Source organism: Falco cherrug, chromosome 20 (genome assembly GCF_023634085.1).
Source record: "Falco cherrug isolate bFalChe1 chromosome 20, bFalChe1.pri, whole genome shotgun sequence".
Lineage (NCBI taxonomy): Eukaryota > Metazoa > Chordata > Aves > Falconiformes > Falconidae > Falco > Falco cherrug.
Window position 1 is genome coordinate 6,668,288 of NC_073716.1, and position 24,104 is coordinate 6,692,391.

Below are 24,104 nucleotides of genomic sequence, written 5' to 3' on the forward strand. Positions count from 1 at the left end.
CAGGCTGCCTTAGTCCTCCTCCCCATGCCGCACAGGTACCCTATAAGTTCCTGTACCCCCCCTCAGGTCCTGCATAACCTTCTGTCCTCCATTCCAGCTATCCACAGCCCCCTATAGGTCCCTGTGCTGCCTCATAGGCCCTCTATCGACCTCCATTGCCCCTATAGGCCCTCTATAGACGCTTGTGCTGCGCCATAGGCCCCCTATCGGCCCCTATATTCCCCCACAGGCGTCCCATAGGCCCCGTATCCCATCTCGGCCGCCGTCGGGGCCGCGCGCCCCGTGCTGTGTCACGAGGCCCCGCCCCCTCATTCCGTATGCGTAGGGTGGGCGGGGCCTCTCCATCCGGGTCCCGTCGGGAGGAAAGGGGCGGGCCACCCGGGGCGCGCCCCCCCCCAATCAGCGCGTCGCTTGCGGCGGGGGGGGGAGGAGGCGGGCGGTGGCGGGAGGCTGTAGCCAGTGGAAGCGCGGCGCCGGGTGCCGGCGGCCAATGGGAATAGCCGGAGGGCGGGGCGGAGAGTGGGGAGGGAGGGGGCGGCGGGGGGCAGCCGCCGCCGCCGCCATCTTGTCGCGGAGGAGCCGAACGGAGCGGGCGGGACCCGGCGGCGGGGCCTGGACAGCATCATTGGTGCGGGGGTGCTGGGCCCGGGGGGGCCCCGGGGGGAGCGGGGGCACGGGGAAGGGGATGGGGGGGGATGGGAGCGGGGGGGACCCGGCCCTTGTTAGTAGTGATCCGCGCCCCGGTTAGTGGGACCCCCCCCTCAAGGCCTGAGGGGAGCCCTGAGGGGAGGGGCTGGGAGAGGGGGGCTTTGGGGAACCCCGCTAGTACGAGCCCGGTCTCGGTTAATGGGCACCCTCCCTTGGGACCCCCGGGGGTGAGAACGTGGCCTCGGTTAATGGGAACCTCCCCTCAGGGACCCTCGGTAGTAGGAACCTGGTCCCGGTTAATGGAAGACCCCACTCTGGGGACCCCCGGTAGTAGGAACTCGGTTCTGGTTAATGGGAACTCCTTCCCCCGGTAGTGGGAACCCGCCCCCGGTAATAGAAACTACTTAATTGCACCCTCGTTAACAGACACCACCACCCCCTCCCAAGACCCTCGTTAGTGGGAACCCTTTGGAAAGTCCCGTCGCTTTCAAGCTTTGGGGGGGAGGGGGGGGTTACTGTCCTGGGTGCCTGGGTTCCTTTGCGGGGGGACAGTGTCACCTGGTGTCACCCAGTGTTCACCCCAGCGTCACCCTCCATCCCCTGGTGTCACCTGGTGTCACCCTCTCCATCCCCAATGTTACCTGCTACCCTCAGCATCACCTGCTGTCACCCCCCAAATGACACCCACTGCCCCCAGTGTCACCTGCTGTCACCCTCCTGTCCCCCCAGATGTTACTCACTGCCCTCAGTGTCACCTGTTGCCATCCCCCTGTCCATACCAGTGTCACCCCCTGTGTCACCCAGAACCGCTGTGTCCTTCAGTGCCACCCCATGCATTACCCACCACCCTCAGTGTCACCCATTGCCACCCCACACACCCCCCAGCATCACCCACTGTCCCTGGTGTCACCCAGTGTGTCACCTGGTGCCACTGTGTCTGTCAGTGCTACTCTATGTGTCACCCACCGCCTTCAGTGTCACCTCCTGCCATCCCTTGTCCCCCAAATGTCACCTATGGCCCTCAGCATCACCCTGCTTCCCCTCCCGTGTCACCCCTGTTGTCCCCAGCTGACCTCTGACCTCTGACCCTGCAGATGTCCAGCTCCCCGCTGTCGAAGAAGCGCCGCGTCTCCGGGTCCGAGCCACCAACGGGCTCCAGCCGCGCCCCCGCCCCCCGCCGTCCCCGCCAGCGTCACCCCCACCAACGTGAGTGTCACCTTCTGTCACCCCAGGGGGGCCCCGTTACCTGCTCTGGTCTCATTGTTGCCTCTGCGGCACTCGGCGCTGCTCCTGCTAATGTGGATGTCACCTGGGTGTCACTTGTTGTCATCTGGGGTCACCTGGGTGTCACTTGCTGTCACCTGGGTGTCCCTACATATCTTGGCAGTGACATATGTCACCCTTGGTCCTTGTTGTCCCTCCCGTGGCTTTCAGAGCTACCCCTGTCAATGGGAGCGCTATGTGGTGTCACTTTACTGTCAACTTGTGTCACCCAGGTGTCCCTGTGTGTCCTGGGGATAACATGTCCCCTCCTGTCCTCGTAGTTCCCTCTGCTCAGAGCCACCCCCATCAACAGCAGCGTCACCCGCTGGCTGGCTCTGTCGCTCACCTGGCCAACCCTGTTGTCACCTGGATGTCACCCATTTGTCACCTCCCAGATCTTCCTGCCCCACCCCAGGGTGACTCCACTCTCTGGGTCACCTGATGTCCCCCCATATCACCCGTCCATCACCCCTGACCCGTCTTTATCCCCATCCCAGGGGGACATGGCACCCAGTGTCACCTGCCTGGCACCTCTCAGCCCTCCCCACTGCTGCACCATGCCCCCGGTATCCCCCCCTCCTCCCTGATGGCCCCCCACCCTGCTGACGCTGTTGTCACCTTGTGTCCCTTCCCCAGGGCATGGCGAAGAACGGGGCCGAGGCCGAGATCGATGAGGGGCTCTACTCCCGCCAGCTGTGAGTACCCAGCTCCCTCCTGGGGGTGCTGGGGTGGTCCCCTGTGACTTCGGGGGGTCACTATGGATTTGGGGGGATGCCAGGTTGCCTCTTGGGTGGTCCCCTATGGACTTGGGGGCTCCCCACGTGCCTGGGTCCCTCCCAGGTACCTTCAGCTGTTTCCACAGCCTTGGGGGGGGATCCTGGGGGGCTCCAGGAGGATCTGGGGAGCCCCTGACCCCCCCCCCCCCCCTTTTTCCTCTTCCCGAGGTATGTGCTGGGCCATGAGGCGATGAAGCGGATGCAGACGTCCAACGTCCTGGTGTCGGGGCTGCGGGGGCTGGGGGTGGAGGTGGCCAAGAACCTGGTGCTGGGGGGGGTCAAATCTGTCACCCTCCATGACCCCCAACCCACTGCCTGGCCTGACCTTGCTTCCCAGGTGAGTTAATTAACCCAACGGATTAATGAACGCTCTCCCCCCCAGGGCAGTTAATTCTCAGGGAGCTGATTTTGGGGTGGGTTGTATGTCTGAGCTGAGTTGAAAGTGTTCCCCCTGGGGTAATTAATTTACTCTTGGGGTCATTATCAGGGAAGTTAAGTCCCCCTCACAGGTAATTAACCTGGGGGGTAATTAGCCCCCATGGGGGATTGTTCTCTGGGGTGATGGGGTTCCCCACAGGAGCTAAGTGCCCCCCTCCCCCAGGATAAACGCCCACCTCTGGAGGCATTACTGGGGCTGGTTAGGGGAATTAAGTGCTTCTCACAAGGTAATTTATTTACCTGGGGATTAATTAATTAACTTGAGGGGCAAGTAGCACCCATGGGAGTTGTGTAGGATGATGGCATTCCCTAGGGGAGATAAGTGCCCTCCTAGGGGTAGTTTATTTGCTGGGGGGGGGTAAATATCCCTATGCATTCAGGTTTCGGGGTGGTTTGGGCCCCTATGGCCCTTAAATACCCCCCTTAAGGCACCCAAATACCTCCCCAAGCCCTTAAATACCCCCCTAAGGGGCCTAAATATCCCCGCACACATTTAAATATCCCCCTGGGTGGCTGATTACCACCCCCTGGTGTTAAATACCCCACGAAATTCTCTATTTGGTTCCCTGAATCCCCCCCCTGGTTTCTTGGAGGGGCCTTCCCTGGGTGCTGGGGAGTGTCTGGGGGGTGGTAGGGTGCCAGGACCCCCCTGACACCCTATTTTACTTTTTCCTGCCCCCCTTAGTTCTTCCTGCGGGAGGAAGATGTGGGGCAGAACCGGGCGGAGGCGACGCTGCCCCGGTTAGCTGAGCTCAACGCTTACGTGGCTGTCACCAGCACCCGCCAGCCCCTCAGCCAGGACATGCTGGCACCCTTCCAGGTACACCCACCTCTGCCTGTACCCCTCTTTGTGCCCCTTTTTTTTCCCCAAAAAATCAACCCTGGGGCCATTTTTTTGGGCATCCAACTTGTCTCACGTGGCCGACTGAACCTCTGTGGCCCGTGGTACCTGCAACAGCCACGTGTACCCTCTCTGGGGACCCCTGCGTCCCCTGGCACAGCGGTGGTCTCGCCACAACCATCCGTGGTCATTTGGCTGGCTGTAGTCAGGGCCAGCTGTGAGATCTGGCTGGTTGTACCCCAGGCAGCCGTGGGTCCCCCCCGGGGGATGGCTGTGTCCCTCTGGGGCACCAGTGGCTTCCCATCAACCAGCCCTGGCTCTGGTTTTGTCCGTGTCCCGCTGTCAGTGCATCCATTTGTGCATCTGACTGTACGTCTCCGCGACTCCTTACGTCTCTGTGGCTGCCTGTACCCCCCCAGACCCCCTGTACCTGCTGCTTTTGCAGTCTGATGGTCTCCATGTGCCTTTATTTGTTAGTCTGTCGGTCCGGTTGTGTTTCCTGCTGTCCCTCTCCGTGGCTGCCTGTCCCCTCAAATCCTCCCCGCGGCGGGGGTTATCCGTCCTGCTATCTGTCCTGCTGTCTGTCCTGCTGTCCCTCTGCTCGCGGGGGTGGACAGACAGATGGACGCGGTCTCTTCGCAGGTGGTGGTGTTGACCAACTCGTCGTTAGAGGAACAACTGTGGGTTGGGGACTTCTGTCACAGCCATGGGATCAAGCTGGTGGTGGCCGACACCCGGGGGCTTTTTGGGTGAGCCAGACACCCAGCTGCTTTCCGTAAGGCCTCCCGGATGGCTGCGGCCCCTGCCTGACGTCCCTCCCCTATTTTAGGCAGCTTTTCTGTGATTTTGGGGACGACATGGTGGTGACGGACACCAATGGGGAACAACCCCTCAGCGCCATGGTTTCCATGGTGACCAAGGGGTGCCCGGGGGAGGTGACGTGCCTGGATGAGGCTCGTCACGGCTTCGAGACGGGCGATTTTGTCACCTTCACTGAGGTGGAGGGGATGGAGGAGCTGAACAGCTGCGGCCCCATGGAGATCCGCGTCCTTGGTGAGCCCAGGTGCCTGGGTCCCTTCTACAGGGCGCCCCGGGTGCCGGGGTCCCTTCTACAGGGCGCCCCGGGTGCCGGGGTCCCTTCTATAGGGCGCCCCGGGTGCCGGGGTCCCTTCTATAGGGCGCCCCGGGTGCCGGGGTCCCTTCTATAGGGCGCCTCGGACGCCGGGGTCCCTTCTATAGGGCGCCTCGGACGCCGGGGTCCCTTCTATAGTGCGCCTCGGACGCCGGGGTCCCTTCTATAGGGCGCCCCGGGTGCCGGGGTCCCTTCTATAGGGCGCCCCGGGTGCCGGGGTCCCTTCTATAGGGCGCCCCGGGTGCCGGGGTCCCTTCTATAGGGCGCCCCGGGTGCCGGGGTCCCTTCTATAGGGCGCCTCGGACGCCGGGGTCCCTTCTATAGGGCGCCTCGGACGCCGGGGTCCCTTCTATAGGGCGCCTCGGACGCCGGGGTCCCTTCTATAGGGCGCCTCGGACGCCGGGGTCCCTTCTATAGGGCGCCTCGGACGCCGGGGTCCCTTCTATAGGGCGCCTCGGACGCCGGGGTCCCTTCTATAGGGCGCCTCGGACGCCGGGGTCCCTTCTATAGGGCGCCTCGGACGCCGGGGTCCCTTCTATAGGGCGCCTCGGACGCCGGGGTCCCTTCTATAGGGCGCCTCGGACGCCGGGGTCCCTTCTATAGGGCGCCTCGGACGCCGGGGTCCCTTCTATAGGGCGCCTCGGACGCCGGGGTCCCTTCTATAGGGCGCCTCGGACGCCGGGGTCCCTTCTATAGGGCGCCCCGGGTGCCGGGGTCCCTTCTATAGGGCGCCCCGGGTGCCGGGGTCCCTTCTATAGGGCGCCCCGGGTGCCGGGGTCCCTTCTATAGGGCGCCTCGGACGCCGGGGTCCCTTCTATAGGGCGCCTCGGACGCCGGGGTCCCTTCTATAGGGCGCCCCGGGTGCTGGGGACCCTCTGTGACAGCCCCTCCCCACAGGGCCGTACACCTTCAGCATCGGCGACACCAGCGGGTTCGGGGACTACGTGAGGGGGGGAATTGTCACCCAGGTCAAGATGCCCAAGCACATCCGCTTCGTAAGTGGCACTGGGAGCACTGGGAAGGCACTGGCAGGGAGTGAGGGGCGCTAGGGGGGGGACTGGGGGCAGACAGGGATGGGACTGGGGGGCACTGGGAGGGACTGGGGGCAGAATAGGAGGCACTAGAAGGGGACTAGGGGGAATTGGGAGGGACTGAGGATGGATTAAGCGCTGGGAGGGGACTAGGAGGGGGTGGGAGGTCACTGTGGGGCACTAGGAGGGGATTGAGGATTACTGGAAGCTGCTGGGACGAGTCACTGGGTGCTCACCTGTCCCCCTCCGTCCCCTCCGACCCCAGAAGCGGCTGCGGGAAGCACTGGTGGAGCCGGAGCTGATGATCACCGACTTCGGGAAGGCCGAGAGACCTCCAGTCATGCACTGGGGCTGGCAGGCCCTGCACCGCTTCATCCACCAGCACGGCCACCCCCCTCGGCCACGTCACCAGGTGGGGACACCGGGGGGCTTGGGGACAAAGCAGGGGGCATGGGGAACGCTGAGGGTGCTGGGAGCGGTGAGGCCACCAGCTCCTTCACCACCCACGTGGCCTCACCTTTCTCTGCTGGTGGTCCTGAGGGTCCTCCCTGGTGTCCCCAGAGTTGTCTCCAACGTTGTGTGTCCCCCACCCAGGGTGATGCGGCGGAGGTGGTGGCCTTGACCCGGGAGGTGGCTCCAGGGGCGGAGCTGGATGAAGAGGTGCTGCGGGAACTGGCCTTCCAGGCCACCGGTGACCTGGCCCCCGTCAACGCCTTCATCGGGGGGTTGGCGGCCCAGGAGGTCATGAAGGTACTGGCCACCTGGGTCCCTTCCCCGGCCACCTGGGTCCCTTCCCCGGCCACCTGGGTCCCCTAACAAAGACTGTGACGCAGGCGGTGTCGGGGAAGTTCACGCCCATCACCCAATGGCTCTACTTCGACGCGTTGGAGTGTCTCCCTGAGGACAACAAGGAAACGGTTCTGACTGAGGAGCAGTGTCGCCCAGTGAGCACCCATGGGTGGGGGCGGCAGGGGGTGGGCGGCAGGGGGCACCCATAGCTGGTGTTGCCTTGGGGTGGATGTCGGTTGTAGGGCAGTTGGTGGAGAACACCCATGGGTTGGCCACGTTGAAATCACCCATGGGTGACCCACCTTTCCTGGGGACACCCCAAGTGGGCATCTCCTTGTGGTGGGCTTTGGTCATAGGGCACCTATGGGTGGGCTACCTTCTTGGGGACACCCATGGGTGGCTTTGTGATGCATCTGGGTGACGCTTTACGTTGTCCCCAGCGCAACAGCCGCTACGATGGGCAGATTGCTGTATTTGGGGCGGAACTGCAGGCCAAGCTGGGTGCCCAGAAGTACTTCGTGGTAAGTCGTCGTCCCCCCCACCGCGTCCCCACCTGGGTCCTCCACCCCTGCATGTCTCCACCTGCATCCATATGGCCCCAAGTGTCCCCTTGTGTCCTCCACTTGTCCCCAGATGTCCCCTCATGCACTCATGGGTCTACCAAGCGTCATCCTCTCCCATCCATGTGCCCCCAGGCCTCCGTGGCCACCTTGGGCTGTGTCCCCAGGTGTCCCCCCATGTCTACCTGCATGTCCCCAAGTCTCCTCACGGTTCTCCTGAGTGTCCCCAAGTCTCCCTGAGTGTCCCCACATGTCCCCGGGCACAGGTGGGGGCAGGGGCCATTGGCTGCGAGCTGCTGAAGAACTTTGCAATGGTGGGACTGGGCTGCGGCCCTGAAGGCTGCATCACCGTCACCGACATGGACACCATCGAGAAGTCCAACCTCAACCGCCAGTTCCTCTTCCGGCCCTGGGACGTGACGGTGAGGGGCAGGATCAAGGGGGGAGGAGCCTGTGGGGTTGAGTGGGTGGAGCCTCAAGGGGTGGAGTCCATAGGGGTGGAGTCTGGGGTGGGAACTGCCAAGGAATGAGTTGACATTGACTTGGCCAAGGCAACACCAAAGGTTGAGTCATACGAAGGTGGCAACAGTAGGTGGGAGGGGACTAAATGGGTGGGGCCGAAGGAGGGGGAGTCCGTGGGGTGGGGGATGAGTAGGCAGAGCCTTTGGGGGGGTCTTAGGGGGCAGGGTCAGAGCGGGGAGCTACCGTCAAGATGCCACCGTGGAGTTGGCCAACGTCAACAATCAAGTTGCCTTGACATTTGGTGGGACTGGGAGAGGCATGGAGGGGTGGGGCTTCAGGGGGTGGGGCCAGAAAGGGTGGGGCCTGAAGGGGCGTGGGTCCCCACAGAAACTGAAGTCGGAACGGGCGGCAGCGGCAGTGCGGGAGATGAACCCAGCGCTGCGGGTGAGCAGTCGCCCTGACCGCGTCGGCCCCGACACTGAGCGCGTCTACGATGACGACTTCTTCGAGGCCCTGGATGGTGTCGCCAACGCCCTGGACAATGTCGATGCCCGTGAGCACCTGTGGGGCCCTCGGGGTGCTGTGGGGGGCCCTCAGGGTGCTGGGAAGGTCCTTGGGATAAGTCATTTGGGTTCTCCAGGGGGTTGGGGGGGGCTATGGAGAGTCTTTAGGATGATACAGGATGTTTTCGAGGCGCTGTAGGGTTTTCTTGGGTGCTGCAGGTGGTTTGGGGGTGCTGTAGGGCATCACATGGGCGCTGCGTGGGGCTTTGGGGGGCTGTAGGGCGTCTTCGGGGTACTGCGGGGTGATCTTGGGGTGCTCTAAGGAGTCTTGGCTATTGGATGCTCTAGGGACCCTCAGAGGTCCTTATAAGGGACCTCAGGAATATTATAGGGACCCGAAAAATGCTGTAAGAACTGCCTGGAGCGCTATAGGGACCTCGAAGAGTGCCCCAGAGTCCCTTCCAGGACAACCCCGCGGGGCCTGGGTGCCCTACAGACACCCTACAGACGCTGCGGTTCTCCCCCCGTAGGGCTCTATATGGACCGGCGCTGCGTCTACTATCGGAAGCCGCTGCTGGAGTCGGGGACGTTGGGGACAAAGGGGAACGTGCAGGTGGTGATCCCCTTCCTGAGCGAGTCCTACAGCTCCAGCCAGGACCCCCCTGAGAAGGCCATCCCCATCTGCACCCTCAAGAACTTCCCCAACGCCATCGAGCACACCCTGCAGGTACCTCTACGGGGGTCTCGCGCGCCCGGCTCCCTTCTGTAGCGGGCCTTGGGTGTTTGGGTGCCCGCTATAGGGTGCTCTGGAAACCCCAGGGCCACCTTTGGGGTGGTTTAGATGCTTGGGTCCCTTCTGTAGGGGACCCTGGAGACCTGGGTGCCCCGTGGGGGCGTCCCGGACGTGGGGGGTCCTTCCACTGACAGCTCCCTCCCCCCACAGTGGGCGCGTGACGAGTTCGAGGGTCTCTTCAAGCAACCGGCAGAGAACGTCAACCAGTACCTGATGTGGGTGTCGAGGGGAGGGCAGAGGGACAAGGGGCACCCGCTAACCCCCCCCCCCCCCCACGCCCCCTGCAGCACCCCCCAGCCTCACCCCCCTCCCCCCGCCCCCCTATGCCCGCAGGGACCCCAAATTTGTGGAGCGCACGCTGCGCCTGGCGGGCACGCAGCCGCTGGAGGTGCTGGAGGCGGTGCAGCGCAGCCTGGTAAGCGAGCGGACCGCGGGGCTGGCCCCGACTGCGTCGCCTGGGCCTGTCGCCACTGGCACCGCCAGTACAGCAACAACATCCGCCAGCTGCTGCACAACTTTCCCCCGGGGCAGGTGGGTGCTCGGGGACCCTGGGGGGGTCTGGGGTCCCCTGGGGGAGTCTGGGGTCCCCTGGGGGGGGTGGGGTACTCTTAGTTAGGAATATCCCCCCCACTGACCTCATTCACACTCATGACACCCTCAGTGCTTTTCTGCCCCCTTAATTCTGCCCCCACAACCCCTAATTGCCCCTTATTGATCCTCATTAAGTGCTCTTTTCCATTAATTCCTAATGATCAACTAATTGCGCTCATCAACCCTTAGCCGCTTCATAATTACCCACATTAATTCTTATTTGCCCCTTAATATCTGTCATTAATGTTGAATTACTTCTTAATTACACCCATCAACCCCCAGTTGTGCCTTGATTTCCCTAATTCACCCTTCTACCCCATTATTTTTCACTTTTACTTTATATATATTATATATGTACATATAAATATCTTATATTTAGCCCCCATTAACCAATTATTCCTTAATTGTCTTCATTAAGCTCTCATTGGTCGTTAATATCCCCGTTGATTTCCAGTTGTCTCTTAATTATGTCCATTAACTTCTAGTTGCCCCACTAACCCCTTCCTGTCCCTTGATTTACCCCAAGAGCCCCTAATTGCTCCCCCAGTTGCCTCATTAACCCCTTCGTGCTCTAATTACGTCACTAACTCTTAATTACCCCCCTGCAGAAGACAAACTCCGGGACCCTCTTCTGGTCGGGGCCCAAGCGCTGCCCGCACCCCCTCGTCTTTGACCCTGACAACGTGAGTGGGGCGCTGGGGCGGCCTGTGGGGGGCGCTGTCACCCTTGGGTGCCATCCACCACCCTTTGGGGGCGCCCATCACCCTTAAACCCCCTTCTGTCCTCGTTGGGTGACATCTGTCCCTTTGGGGTGTCATCCCTCCCTGACATTCTCCCCCCCGGCACCCGTGGGTGCCCCTCTCCAGCCCCTCCACCTGGACTACGTGATGGCGGCAGCCAACCTCTTCGCCCAGAGCTACGGGATCGGGGGCTCACGGGACCGGGGGGCGGTGGCAGAGCTCCTGCGCCACGTCCGCGTCCCCCCTTCGCCCCCAAGGCCGGTGTCCGTATCCACGTCTCCGACCAGGAGCTGCAGAGCGCCACCACCGCCCTTGGTATGGGGGGGGGGGGGGGCACCCATGGGTGCTGGGGGGAACCGGGCGGAGAGAGGAGCTGGTTGGATTGGGGTTTGGGACAAGCACGGGGGCTGGAGGGCACCTGTGGGTGCTGGGGGGCACCTATGGGTGCTGGGGGGTACTTAGGGGTTCGGGGGGGGCCTGTGAGTGCCGGGGGTCCCATGGGTGCCCCCCTCACCCACAGACGACGGGCGCCTGGAGGAGCTGAAAGCGTCACTGCCCAGCCCCGAGGAGCTGCCTGGCTTCCGAATGTTCCCCATCGAGTTCGAGAAGGTGGGTGCTGCCCCCCCTAGCACCCATGGGTGCCCCCAGCTACTCATGAGTGCCCCCCCACCCATGGGTGCTGCACCCCAACCTACCCACCCTCAGGGAGCCACTACTACTTTGTCACCACCCCAGAGATGAGCAAAGTGCATGCCCCCCGCCCCCCCCCCCCCCCAAAAAAAAGGGTGCCCCCCCCCCCCCCCCCCCATGGGTGCTCCCCTACCCATGGGTGCTCCTCACCCAGGACGATGACACCAACTTCCACATGGATTTCATCGTTGCTGCCTCCAACCTGCGAGCGGAGAACTATGACATCCCCCCAGCCGACCGCCACAAGGTGGGTGCTGGGGGGGGGGGGGGCCCATGGGGCGTTATTGGGGTTCTTATGAGGTGCTGGGCAGGTCCTACGTGATCTGGGGGGGTCCCATGGGTGCTGGGGGGTGCTTTGGGGCATTAATGAGTTCCTTACGGTGTGTTACAGGGGCCGCAGAGGGTCTGTGGGTGCTGGGGAGGGGTCCTATGGCGCTGTACGGTCTGTGCCGTACGTCTGAGGGGCGTGCTCTGCTCCGTAGGGCCTACGGGGCGTGCGTAGGGTCCGTAGGAAACGGAGCCTGTAAGGAGCATATAGAGTCTATAAGGAGCGCACAGCAGCTGGAAGGAGCATATAGGCCTTGTAGGATCTACAGTACGTATATGGCTCATAGATATTTAAGGTCCGTATAGCCTCTGCGGAGAGCAGAGGGAATCTATAGAACACGTAGAATCTGCGAGTACATACGGGATGCACGGAGGATCTGTAAAGGATCTATAAAGCATATACAGAGTCTATAGGGTATGTATATGGTGCATAAGGGGTCTAGAGTACGTATGAGGTCTCGCGTACATAGAACGCTCAGAATATACATGCTCTAGAAAAACACTGCAGCAAAAAGCTACAGAATGCTATAAAAAAAAGAGATGGAATATAATTCTAGGGAATACCTGCAGGGTCTCTAGGCTGCACGTAGACTTCGTAGGGCAGCCTGTAACGTATGTCACACCTACAGCCACGCAGAGCCTATACGGGGCTCTGCACAGCGTATACACGGGCTGCGCAGTATGTATAGAGCTGTAGGGCACACAAAGGGGGCTACAGGGCCCGCAGAGCCGGGGTCTATAGCCCCTCCCTCGGGGGATCCAGCGGGGGCGTTGGGGGGCAATGCCCCCGCCCAGCCCCTATAAGTATCTTCCTATGGGGCAGAGCAAGCTGATCGCAGGGAAGATCATCCCCGCCATCGCCACCACGACGGGGGCCGTGGTGGGCCTGGCCTGCCTGGAGCTCTACAAGCTGGTGCAGGGCCACCGCCGCCTGGCCTCCTACAAGAACGCCTTCCTCAACCTGGCCCTGCCCTTCGTTGGCTTCTCCGAGCCCCTCGCCTGCCCCCGCAACAAGGTGGGGGGCTGCCCCGCGGCACCCGCGCGGACCCTAGAGCCATCCCCAGGGCCTGGTGCCCGCTGGGTGCTGCCCAAAGGGGGTGGGAGTGGGGTGGGGTCAACTGCTGGGGGTGGTCTGGGGTCTCGGTGGGGTTGGGGTGCTGCCCCACGGCTCCCTGACCCATAGAGGCCAGCCCCACAGCATGCTGTGGGACCTCACAGGTGCTCCGAGTCACCCCGTGGTCCCAGTGACCCCCCTAGACCCCCCACTGCGCTCCCCGGGTCCTTGTGGCTGGCCATGGGTCTGAGCCCCCCGCCATGGGTCTGAGCCCCCCGCCATGGGTCTGAGCCCCCCGCCATGGGTCTGCCCCCCCAGTACTACGAGGTGGAGTGGACGCTGTGGGACCGGTTTGAGGTGCAGGGGCTGCAGCCTGACGGGCAAGAGATGACTCTGCGCCAGTTCCTCGCCTACTTCAAGGTACTGGGAGCACTGGGAGGGGTGATGGAGAGGCACTTGGGGGGGCTGTGGGGCCCCACCCCATGTCCCCATGTCCCCCACACACACCCCCTGAAGGACTCCAACGCAAGACGGGGCACCGCAGGGGGAAGGTGGGGAGATGCAGCCACCACGGTGGCTGGTGCCCCAAAGGCTGTGGGTCGCTGTGGGGCACCTTTGGGTGCCCTGCACCCACCCACTGCCCCCCTGTCCCCCTCAGAAGGAGCACCGGCTGGAGATCACGATGCTGTCACAAGGTGTTTCCATGCTCTACTCCTTCTTCATGCCAGCCGCCAAGCTGCGCGAGCGCCACGACCAACCGTAGGGCCTGGCGGGGGCACCCAGGGGTGGGGGGGCACCTGTGGGGGGGGGGGGGGGGCACCCGCGCGGGATGTGGGGCTCAGGGTGAGGGAGGCGTCCCATGGGTGGGGGAAGGGTCTCGGCTGGGGCCCCGTTACTATAGGGTGACAGTCCCTGCGTCACCGCGAGCTGATGTCACTCCCCAGCCACGCGTGTCCCTGTCACCGCCGGGGCAGAGGCCACCACAGGGGGTCCCCGTGATGCCTCCCCGCGAGGTTGCCCCTGACCCATAGCCAGGACCCCCCTGAGCGCTCACTGTGACGGATGTCCCCGCCGCGGAGGCAGTGACGCTGCCGTCCCCTTGTCCCTCAGGATGACGGAGATCGTGGCGCGGGTCTCCAAGAAGAAGGTCGGCCGCCACGTCAAGGCCCTCGTCTTCGAGCTCTGCTGCAACGACGACACCGACGCCGACATCGAGGTGCCCTACGTGCGCTACACCATCCGCTAGCCCCGGGGTGGGGGGCTGTGCCCCAGCCCGGCCACGCCCCTGGCCACACCCCCTCCGTTGAGCCCTGCCCCACCCCCACTCCTCTAGTTGTTGTTGTGTCTTGGCCCCGCCTCTGGGTTGGTGGGGGGCGGGGCGAGGGGGGGGGCGGGGCGAGGGGGGCCCCGCCCAATAAACATAGACGTTGGCAAAAGATGGCAGCTGGGGCGTGTCGCTGGGCGCAGGTGGCCACCAAGATGGCAGCCGGGGGGGGGGGGCAGGGTGACCCCAAGCATGTGGTACAAAGGTGGCCACCTGGTGACATCACCGTGGCACCAAAATGACCATTTGGTGGCATCACAGTGGCACCTAAATGGCAGCCGAGTGATGGTGTAATGCTCTTGGGGGACAGCGGGTGACACGGAGCCAACAGCTGCCACAGTGTCTTTATTGGAAGCGGGACACGGGCGTCACATGAGCTGGTGGCACCTGTCATGGTGGCGGTGACGTGGCTGGGGTCTCCATGTCCCCGATGCTGGTGGTGTCACTCCCGGTGCCCTTGTTCCCATGGGTCATGGTGTCACCTGTGTCTCTCCATGTCACCTCGGGTTCCCTGTAGGTGCCCGTGTCACCTGGGGTCTTGGTGTCACCGGTGGTCTCGTTGCCACATGCCATCTTGGTGCTGCTTGTCTCGTCGCTCGGTGTCACCGTGGTGTCGGCGTCTCCATCTGGGTGACGCGCACGGCGCAGGAGGCCGCGGTAGCGGGTGGCAGCGGCCTCCACAGCAGCCTGCAGCCCAGCCAGCTCCACCGCCACCGTCACCCCTGGGGACAGGGGACACAGCGGGGAGGTCAGAGGTCATGGAGAGGATCGGGGTCACCGGGGAGGGCAGGGGTGGGATATTTGAGGTGCCAAAGGGACTGGGTGGCACAGGTTCGTGACCTTTAGGGGCCTCCCCCTCCCCTCAGTTCATTGGGACCTCCTGGATTGTGGGGACCCCCCCCAGGTGTCCCCCCTCCCCTCTGAAATTGGGGACAACCCCCCCAGGTTTTACAGACCCTTCCAGATTCTGGGGAAACCCCCATGTTTTAGGGATCCCTCCAGGTTTTCCCCCCTCCTCTCCAATTTTAGGGATCCCCTGATTTTGGAGACTCTTCCCCAGTTCCCCCCTCCCCTCTGATTTTGGGCCCCTCCCTGGTTTTGGGGACCCCACTTGGTTTCCCCACTCCCCTCCGAAATTGGGGACCCCCCCAGGTTTTGGGGATCCGTCCCAGTTTGAGGACCACTCCCGCTTTCAGAGCCACCCTCACCCTGGACGAAGCTGCCCTGGGCCTGCCGCAGGCTGGGGGGCACCAGCACCCCAAACCAGGCCAGTGGGTCTGGGGGTGCCCGAGGGGGGGCACCCCTCTTCTCTGGGGGACCCCGACGCTGGCGCAGACCTGGGGGAAACAGTGACACCCCAAAGTAACTGAGGAACCACCCCAGCACCCCAAATCCCCTGCCAACACCAATGGGGAACTCTCCAGTGCCCCCCAACACCCACAGTTGTGCCCCCAGCACCCATGGGGAGCACCCCAATTCTGCCCCCAGCACTCATAGGACCCTCCCAGCACCCCAAATGCCATCCCAGCACCCATGGGGGACACCCCAGCACCCCCAATTTTCCCCCCAGCACCCCAGTTTCCCTCCCAGCACCCATGGGACCCCTCCTCACCATCACCCCCTTCCTGTTGGGGATCAGGATCTTCAGTGTCCCGCGCTGTGCCTGGCACCTCGTCAAAGTGAGGTGTCCCCTCCCTGTGGGGGGGTGACACAAGGACATGGGTGTCACCAACACCCCCTTGTGTCATCCCCCTGCACCCTAAAATCTGCCACCCTCCCCACTGGGTACACTGATGTCACACCCCCTCCTTGTGTGTGTGTGTGTCCCCGTAGTGTCCCCAATCTCATCATGTCCTCCCCAGCCAGCCAATCCCCATGTCCCCCCACCATGTCCATCCCCCCACAGTGTGTCATCATCATCATTGTCCCCCCTCCTTGGTGTCCCCTACCTGGGCAGGACACGGACTCGGGGGACCATGGTGGCCCCATACTGCAGGGACGAGACACGGTGGCATCCCAGGGAATACCGGGCCTGGGAGAGGGACAGCCACCCCTGGGGGGACACAGGGGGATAGCGGGTCAGGGGGGACACAGGGACATGGAGCAGTGTGTCCCTATGGTGTGTCCCTTTGTGTCCCCGTGGTGGGAGGCGTGTCCCTGTGGTGGGGGACACATCCCCATGTGTGTGCCCATGGGGGGCAGCACGTCCCCAGCGGGGTCAGCATGTCCTTACGGTGGGTGGCATGTCCCGAAACATGTCCCCATGGTGGGTAGCATGTCCCCACAGCGGATGACCCCCTCGCCCGTGTGTCCCCCCCCTGCAGCGGGTGGCCTGTCCCTGTGTCCCTGCCCTTACCTGCCGCAGGAGCTGGGTGAGGACCTGGCGTCGCTCCTGCAGCGTCTCCAGCGCGTCCAGCAGCTCCAGCGCCGCTGCGTCCAGTGCTGCCCCCAGCCCAGGGGGCCCTGTGTGAACAAACGCCCCGTGGGGGGGCCCGCGTAAACAAACCCCTATGGGGGACCTGTGTAAATAAGCTCCTATGGGAGATCCTATGGGAGATCCTATGGGAAATCCTATGGGAAATCCTATGCAAATAAATTCTCTGTAGGCGACCCCACATAAACAAACCCCCCGTGGGGGACCCTGTGTAAACAAAAAATGAAAAAATAATATTTCACAAGACACCCCACTGAAACAAATGCCCCCGCCCCAGGAGACCCTACAAAAACACCTCCCCCACAAACACCCCCACAACAGCAGACCCTACATAAACATCACCCCAAACCCCCTCCCTCTCACCGGAGACCCTACCCAAACAGCCCCCCACAACTGCCCCCCCGTCCCCGGGTCACCCTGAAACAGCAAACCCATCGCTGACCCCCGCTAAAGGCGAGCCTACCGAAATAAACCCCCCCGGGACCCCTCACCGACCCTCCATCGCCGCCGCCATCCGCGGCCCGCACCGCGGCCACACGCCGGGCAACGGCCTCCTCCAATAGCAGCCGCCCGCGGCCGCCCTTCGGCCAATCAGAACGGGCGACGGGCGGGAGGCGGAGCCTGGATGAGGGCTGAGAGCCTGGCGGAATGAAGCCGGCTCGGCCGCCATCTTGGTTAAGGGCGGTGTTGCACTACCCGCCCGACGCGCGCTTGGCGGCGTGCCCCGCCCCTTCGGGCACCATCGGCCGTTCCCATTGGTTCCCCGCCACCCGGCCAACCAGCGGCGGCGCTGTTGGGAGGTGCCGGCGTGTTAGCGGCTGGGAGCTGAGGAGGTGCCACCATGGTAAGGGGATGCGTCCCCTCGGGGCCCGTCTGTCCTGTCCCCCGGGTCCCCACAGCCGTGCCCGCCCCCCCGGGGTCCCCATGGCCCCCTCGTGTCCCCACACCCCCCCTTGCCTCCCCCTCCGGATCCCCATGGCCCCCCCGCAGGGCACCTCACCCCTCTGTCCCCTCCACGGTGCCCCCTGACTCCCCGCAGTGTCCCCGTGTTTCCCCATGGGGCCTCCCATCCCTGTGTCCCCCCCCATATCCCCAGACCCTCCCCCTGTGTCCCTGTATCCCCCCATACCCCACTCCCCACGCCCCTCCCAACATCTCTGTGTTTCCCCATGGGGCCTCTCATCCCCATCTCGTCCCCGCTATGTCCCCACTCTCCCCCAGTGTCCCTATATCCCCCCATAACCCCCTCCCCATGCCCCCCCCCCCAGTGTCCCCGTGTTTCCCCATGGGGCCCCCTATCCCCTTGTGTCCCCTCCATGTCCCAAGACCCTCCCCCGGTGTCCCTGCATCCCCCCCATATTCGCCTCCACAGGCCCCCCCCCCCCCCCCCCCCAGTATCCCCCGTCCCCATCTACCTCCCGTGCCCCTCAGGGTGCTTCTGTCCCCCCACGTTACACCCCCTGCGTCCCTCCACAGTGTCCCTGCGCAGCCCACCCTGTGCTGCTCCCCTTTCCCCCTAGCATCTCCACCTTACATCACCGTGCCCCCCTTGATGTCACCGTGCCCCCCACAGCTGCGCCGCCAGGCCCGGGAGCGCCGCGAGTACCTGCAGCGACGGGCACAGGAGGAGCGGCTGCGCCGGCAGCAGGACAAGAAGGAGCAGCTCCGGCAGGCGCTGGAGGGTGGGGCCAGGGGGACAAACAGGAGTTTGGGGGGGGGGGGGGGGGGGGCGGGGTTAAAGAGGACTTGGGGTGTTAAGGGTGGGGCGTAAGAGGAATTTTGGGGGTTAGAGGGAGGTTTCAGTGAGGGCAGAGTGGGGTTTGGGGGGATTTAAGGGAGGGTTTGGGAGGGGCAGAGGGGGTTTTGGGGGCGCAGAGGGGATTTTGGGGGGATAAAGGGGGATTTGGGGAGGTAAAGGGCTTGGAGTGGGGCAAGGAGGTTTGGGGGATGTAAAGAAGGGGTTTGGGGAGGCGTGGGGGAAGGGTTTTGGGGAGAAAGGGGGTTTAGAGGGGTTCAGGCTGTTGGGGGGTCCTGCCTGAGCCCCCTGGTGCTACCCCCTCCTCCCCACCCCTGCAGAGAATCGGCTGCTGCCCACGGAGCTGCGGCGCGAGGCCTTGGCGCTGCAGAAGGAGCTGGAGTTCGACACGCCAGGGGTAGGGGGTGAGTGGAGAACCCCACAGCGGAGAGGGTTTGCCCCAGGGACCCCCAGATTTGGCGTCCATTTTGCACCATTTTACCCCGAAATGAGGGGTGGATTTGCCTTAATTCCTCAGAAAATAAAGATTAAATTTGCCCGATTCTCGCAAACTGGGGATCAAATTTGCCCCGTTCCCCTCTCTCCCTAAATACAGAGTAACAAACTTGTCTCATTTTGCCTCATAGTTGGCGAGTGAATTTACCTTAATTCCCCCCAAAACAGCGAGCAGATTGGAGCAATCCTCCTCTAAAACAGTGGCTAAATTTGTCTTGAATTCCCCCAAACCAAATTGACCCAACCCCCAAGAGCGGGGTGCAACCCCTGTCCCTCCAGCCCCGAGCTCCCTGCCTGGAGGGAGGGGCTGGGGTGGGAGGAGGGGGCGTGGCTTGTCTAAGTCCTGCCCCCAGACACCACCAGTAGCCAAGACGATGAGTACCGGTGGGCAGGGCTGGAGCCCCCCAAGGTCATGGTCACCACCTCCCGTGAGCCCAGCGCCCGCCTCCGTGTCTTTGCCAAGGTGGGTTGGGCTGTGCTGGCTGAGCCAATGGGAGTGGAGGCTGGGTGGGTAGGGCTGGGTGGGTGTGGCTTTCTGAGGCCCCGCCCCATTTACAGAGGGTGGGGTCTTTGGTGACTGTGCCCATCTTGGCCCTGCCCCTGGGGATCCATGACGGGGGTGGGGGGGGGTGTGGGGATGTGTGTGTGTGTATGGCTGGCCCCGCCCCCAGGGGCTGGGGATGGGGCGTGGCCGCCACTAACCCCACCCCCAGGAGGTGTGTCTGCTGATCCCTGGAGCTCAACGCATGAACCGGGGCCGGGCAGAGCTGGGGGCGCTGGTGGGGGCCTGCCGGGCCGCTGGCGTCACCGACCTGCTGCTGCTGCACGAGACCCGCGGCAGGCCCGGTCAGCCCTGTGGCATGCTGGGAGGGGGCGGGGCTATCTCAGGGAGCAGGGCTAAGGGGAAGGGGCGGGGTTCCCTGTTGGGGCAGGGCTAAGGGGAAGGGGCGGGGTTCTCTGTTGGGGCGGGGCTAAGGGGAAGGGGTGGGGTTCTCTGTTGGGGTGGGGCTAAGGGGAAGGGGCGGGGTTCTCTGTTGGGGCGGGGCTAAGGGGAAGGGGCGGGGTTCTCTGTTGGGGCGGGGCTAAGGGGAAGGGGGGGTTCTCTGTTGGGGCGGGGCTAAGGGGAAGGGGCGGGGTTCTCTGTTGGGGCGGGGCTAAGGGGAAGGGGCGGGGTTCTCTGTTGGGGCGGGGCTAAGGGGAAGGGGCGGGGTTCTCTGTTGGGGCGGGGCTAAGGGGAAGGGGTGGGGCCTGCCAGGAGTGTGCCCTAAGGATACTGCTCCCCCCATGCAGACGGACTGTCCCTGTGCCACCTGCCCCATGGCCCCACAGCCCACTTCACCCTGAGTGGGGCCGTGCTGCGGCAGGAGGTGGGGGGGCTGGGGGGCGCCCCCCTGGCGGCCCCCCATCTGCTGCTGCTGAAACTTGACTCCGCCTTGGGGCGCCGGGTAGGGACAAGGAGGACAGGGGGGTATGGGGCAGGGAGTATGGGGGAACAGGGGGGGTGTGGGGGCACATGGGGGCATTTGGGGGGTGACGAAGGGGTGTGGGGGGACATTAAGGGGGTGTTGGGGGGACATGGGGACATGGTATGGGGGGACATCGGAGGTACAGCGGTGTGTGGAGGGACATGGGGAGGTGGGGTTGTGGGGGGACATGGGGAAATATGAAGGGAGATATGGGGGGACAGGGGATGGAGAACTTATGAGGGCATTTCAGGGGGACACTGGGGGCTGCAGCGGTTGGTGGCACTGGGGGTGGGGGGGTGACCCTCTCCCCCTCCCCAGGTTGGGACCATCCTGAAGCACCTCTTCCCCGTCCCCCGCCCCGACAGCCGCCGCGTGGTGACATTTGCCAACGAGGATGATGTCATCTTAGTTCGGTGGGTGACACAGGGGAGGTGACATAGTGGGGGTGACACAGGGACACTGATGGGTGCCTGACCGCCCCTGCCACCAACCCACAGGAACCACGTCTACCGACGCCAGGGCAAGAAGGTAGAGCTGGAAGAGGTGGGACCCCGGTTCCAGCTGCGCCGTGAGTGTCCCCAACTGGCCCCAACTGGCCCCAGTGGCCCTAGGAGTGTCCCTAATGTGTCCCCAATGTGTCCCTCCAGCCTATCTCATCCGCCTGGGGACCCTGGAGCAGGGGGACGCTGCCGACGTGGAGTGGCGCTGGCACCCCTACACAGCCACCGCCCCGAAACGCCGCCTGCTCAGCGCCACCTGACACTGCTCTCACTGGTTTTATTGCTCGTAATAAACGTGTGGTTTGGTCATTGTCCAGTTCCCAGCGGGTATCACTGGGGCTGCCCACCCTGGCGGGGGGTCTCCCTCATACCCGGGACCATTCAGCCGGAGGTTCCCGCGGGCCCTTCGGCTTCCTGATCCGGAAGTTAAACCCTGGGGAAGGGGCAGGGATGAGGCGGTGGCCAGGTGCCTGTGTGCCCCCTCCCCAGCTACCTGGGTCCCCCCTGGCTACTCACCGAGGCAGGGGGAGCTGCTGGGGTCTCCATGCGGGGTCACGACCTCATAGGCACCATCACTGGGTTGGGGAGAGGCTGGAGGAGAGTGGGGAATCGGAGTCTTATAGGTGCTGGGGGGGGACAGACCTTGTATCAACCATCGTATGCATCCTATAGGGGTCAGCGATGGCCTATGGAGTGAGGCAACGTTATATGGTCCTTATAGGAAACCTTTGCGTGCAATAGGGATCATAGGTCTCTTAAAGGAGCTGTAGGGGGAAGCTTGCATAGACCCTCTAGGGACCAGGGAGAAGATGTATAGTCTATAAGAACCAGAAGTGTTCCTGGAGGGGGTGGGGCTGTGGAGTGGTCTCTATAGGGGCCAGGGAGGGAGCGGGTAGGCACTACGGGGACCAGATGTCTCGTGGGGAAGGGGTAGAGCACAAAATACCCTATAGGGCACAGGGAGGCACTGTACAGAGCCTATAGGCTCCAAGGGGGACTAGTATGGGATCCACAGGGACTGAAGTAGTGCCTACAGGGCCAGGAGCCGGGGGGATCATATGTGCTCTATAGGCTCTGGGGCAGGGGGGTCATATGGATGCTGTAGGGCACAGGGCGTCCCCAAGACTCACCGGCCAGGGTGGGTAAGGGGTGCCGCACGGGGCTCCCAGGGAGGGAGGAGCTTCCCAGGGGGGTGGGGTCTTGCTCAAAAGAGGTGGGGTCTTTTCCTGTGGCCCCACCTCCCCGGCGAGCCTTGTTGACCACAGCATAGGTGACATCCATGCGGGGGGGCTCCGCTGGCACCGACACGCTCCTGGGGGGAGAGGGGAGGGGAGAGGGGAAGGACCCAGGCATCTGGGTCCGTTCACCCACCCCCAGCTGAAGGGGACCCAGATATCCAGGGCTCACCTGAGCAGGGGGCGTTGCAGCACACGGCGGGCAACAGCGTCCTGGAGAAGAGGGGGCTGCAAAGTGTGGGGAGAGGGGTCACCCACACGCCTGGGTCCCCCCCGACGCCTGCGTTCCCTGCCTGAGTGCCTGGGCCCCTTCTCTCACTTCTGGTTTTCCGGGGCAGGAAGTGTCGCACCCGCCCTCGCACCCCCCCGCCCTGCGTGCCCGGGTCCCCTTCCCAGTACCCCCCAGTATTTCTTTGTGCCCTCCTTCCTGGGAGCAGGTGCCTCCTGCAGCTGGTGACTGGGGTCTCTCAGTCCTGTTCCCCAACCTGGGTCCCTCCTGACCTTGACCCACCGGATGCCTGGGTTCCCTTTTCCCAGATGTGTGGCTTCCCCCTGACCTTGACTCCCAGACACCTGAGTCCCCTCTGACCTTGACCCCCGCCCAGACACCTGGGTGCCCCCTGACCTTGACCCCCTGGGCCCAGCTGGGGTGGGGTGGGGGCAGCGGCATCAGGGTGCTGATGGGGGAGCCTAGGCATCTGGGCGATGGAGGGGACCCGGGGGGTTATTGGGCCCACAGGCCACACCCCACTGCTAAGTCCCGCCCCTGGGGTGGACCCGGGGTGGGTGGGTGTTCACCTATAGCTTCTATAGCATCTGGGGGACTCTACAGACCCTATAGAGCCTTTGTGGGAAGGTCCTGTAGCCCCTAGAAAAACTCGGGGAGGGTGTCCTTATAGATCCTATAGCACTTCTGCGGCAGCACTATAGCTGCTATGGGGCTATATAGCCCCATCTATAGCCTCTATAGTGCGCAGGGGGTCTCCTATAGCTTATCTTGGCTGGTCCCTATAGCTCCTATAGGGCCCATGGGGGTCTGTATAGCCTCTATAGAGCTGTGGGGGTATCCCTATAGCTCCTACAGGGCCCGTGGGGGTCTGTATAGCCTCTATAGAGCCTGGGTGTGCGTTCCTATAGCTCCTATAGGGCTGGGGGGGTCCCCTACGGCCCCTATAGGGCGGGAGGCGGAGCTAGCGGGGAGCTAGGCGTCCGGATCACGGGGCTCTGAGAGTCCCGGCCCCGCCCCTCCTGCGTGACGTCAGCAAGGGACGCGAGACGGCGTGCGGCCGCGAGGGGACGTCACGAGGAGCAGGGGTGGGCAGGGGTGGGAACCCGCCAAAAGTGACGTCACAAGCCAGACGATGCCCCAAGGACCGCCCCCCGATCTCTGATTGGCCGACGTTAGGCGACCGCGCCTACTTTCCCCGCGCAGGGCTCTGATTGGCGGGGCGGGCGGCGCGGCGAGGTGGCGTCACGGGCCGCACGGCGCGGCGCCCCCGGAAGCGGCGGCGGCGGCAGGAGCCGGGCCACGGGCGGGTGAGCGGGGCGGGACGGGGGTGGGGCCGGCGAGGGGCGGGGGCAGGGGGGCGGGACAGTGGGACAGTGGCGATAGCGCCGGGGGGCGGGGCTTTAAACGCGAGGGGGTGGGGCATGAAAAGGGGCGGGGCTATAGCCCCGGTGGGCGGGGCTGGGGCTGGGGGCGTAGCTAAAGGGGTGGGGCTACAGCTCCAGGCCGGGTCCCCTGGAGGCATGGCTTAGTGACATGGGGTCGTGGCCGGGTGGAAAGATCCCATCCCAGGGCGGGGCTGTGCCATTCTGTTGGGGCTTTGGGGCGTGGACAAAGGGCGTGGCTTGAGGCCCCACCCCCTTGGGTGTCTGGGCAGGGCCCACATGACACACCCTCCCCACCCTGCAGGCGGACATGATGGCAGCGACGCCCAGCTCCTCCCCACCTCGCAGTGGGACCCCCCAGCCCCCAGGTGAGACCCCAGACTCCTGGGTCATCTGCAGGGAGGTCAGGGGGTCCTGGGTGCCTCAACTGTCCTTACCTGTCACAGATGCGGCCGAGACCGAGCTGGCAGTGATGGCGGTGGCAGCATCAACGTCGTCCCCAGAGTGCCGGCAAGGCGGGGAGGAAGAGGAAGAGGAGGAGGAGGAGGCGGCGGGGGGGGGTGGTGGCAGCACCCACGTTGTCCCCAGAGTGTCAGCATGGCGGGGAGGAGGAGGTGACGGCAGCAGTGACAACAGCAGCTGCCA

General features: G+C 63.9%; 4 protein-coding genes across 6 annotated transcripts; 2 read left to right on the forward strand and 2 right to left on the reverse strand.

Moving 5' to 3' along the window:
• The first annotated feature begins 1,742 nt into the window (after window positions 1-1,742).
• On the forward strand, window positions 1,743-14,066 carry UBA1 (ubiquitin like modifier activating enzyme 1). The gene is given in 27 exon segments (XM_055697392.1): window positions 1,743-1,819; window positions 1,821-1,854; window positions 2,548-2,606; window positions 2,856-3,024; window positions 3,811-3,945; window positions 4,609-4,715; window positions 4,796-5,019; window positions 5,996-6,093; window positions 6,395-6,541; window positions 6,724-6,879; window positions 6,963-7,073; window positions 7,359-7,439; window positions 7,745-7,900; window positions 8,328-8,493; window positions 8,974-9,170; window positions 9,387-9,451; window positions 9,570-9,678; window positions 9,681-9,767; window positions 10,436-10,510; window positions 10,694-10,808; window positions 10,811-10,882; window positions 11,088-11,176; window positions 11,412-11,504; window positions 12,408-12,599; window positions 12,957-13,058; window positions 13,297-13,397; window positions 13,749-14,066. Coding segments are annotated over 27 exon segments (3,153 nt in total). The 3' UTR covers window positions 13,885-14,066.
• Window positions 14,067-14,288: 222 nt separating this feature from the next.
• On the reverse strand, window positions 14,289-17,095 carry CCDC115 (coiled-coil domain containing 115). Its single transcript, XM_014286469.3, has 6 exons — window positions 16,892-17,095; window positions 16,319-16,425; window positions 15,912-16,015; window positions 15,575-15,657; window positions 15,171-15,299; window positions 14,289-14,684 (listed from the first exon to the last, which is right to left on the reverse strand). Exons 1-6 carry the CDS (start codon window positions 17,064-17,066, stop codon window positions 14,353-14,355), a joined length of 930 nt encoding a protein of 309 aa, XP_014141944.2. The 5' UTR covers window positions 17,067-17,095; the 3' UTR covers window positions 14,289-14,352.
• Window positions 17,096-17,174: 79 nt separating this feature from the next.
• On the forward strand, window positions 17,175-20,925 carry IMP4 (IMP U3 small nucleolar ribonucleoprotein 4). The gene is made up of 9 exons (XM_055697404.1): window positions 17,175-17,240; window positions 17,970-18,078; window positions 18,473-18,556; window positions 19,001-19,110; window positions 19,361-19,493; window positions 19,938-20,092; window positions 20,432-20,526; window positions 20,611-20,681; window positions 20,761-20,925. The coding sequence occupies exons 1-9, from the start codon at window positions 17,238-17,240 to the stop codon at window positions 20,871-20,873; spliced, it is 873 nt and encodes a 290-aa protein (XP_055553379.1). The 5' UTR covers window positions 17,175-17,237; the 3' UTR covers window positions 20,874-20,925.
• Window positions 20,876-23,980, reverse strand: PTPN18 (protein tyrosine phosphatase non-receptor type 18). 3 transcript variants are annotated; one of them, XR_008729975.1, is made up of 5 exons: window positions 23,897-23,980; window positions 22,021-22,076; window positions 21,744-21,925; window positions 21,130-21,204; window positions 20,876-21,046 (listed from the first exon to the last, which is right to left on the reverse strand). XR_008729975.1 is itself a non-coding variant. In XM_055697405.1 (5 exons), the coding sequence occupies exons 1-4, from the start codon at window positions 22,516-22,518 to the stop codon at window positions 21,166-21,168; spliced, it is 357 nt and encodes a 118-aa protein (XP_055553380.1). In that variant the 5' UTR covers window positions 22,519-22,575; the 3' UTR covers window positions 20,876-21,046; window positions 21,130-21,165. The 3 variants fall into 3 exon arrangements, 2 of the variants coding, with proteins under 2 accessions (XP_055553380.1, XP_027672123.1); XM_055697405.1 differs by lacking the exon at window positions 23,897-23,980 and adding an exon at window positions 22,474-22,575 and having other exon boundaries at window positions 21,130-21,239; XM_027816322.2 differs by lacking the exon at window positions 23,897-23,980 and adding an exon at window positions 22,474-22,572.
• Between the last annotated feature and the right edge of the window lie 124 nt (window positions 23,981-24,104).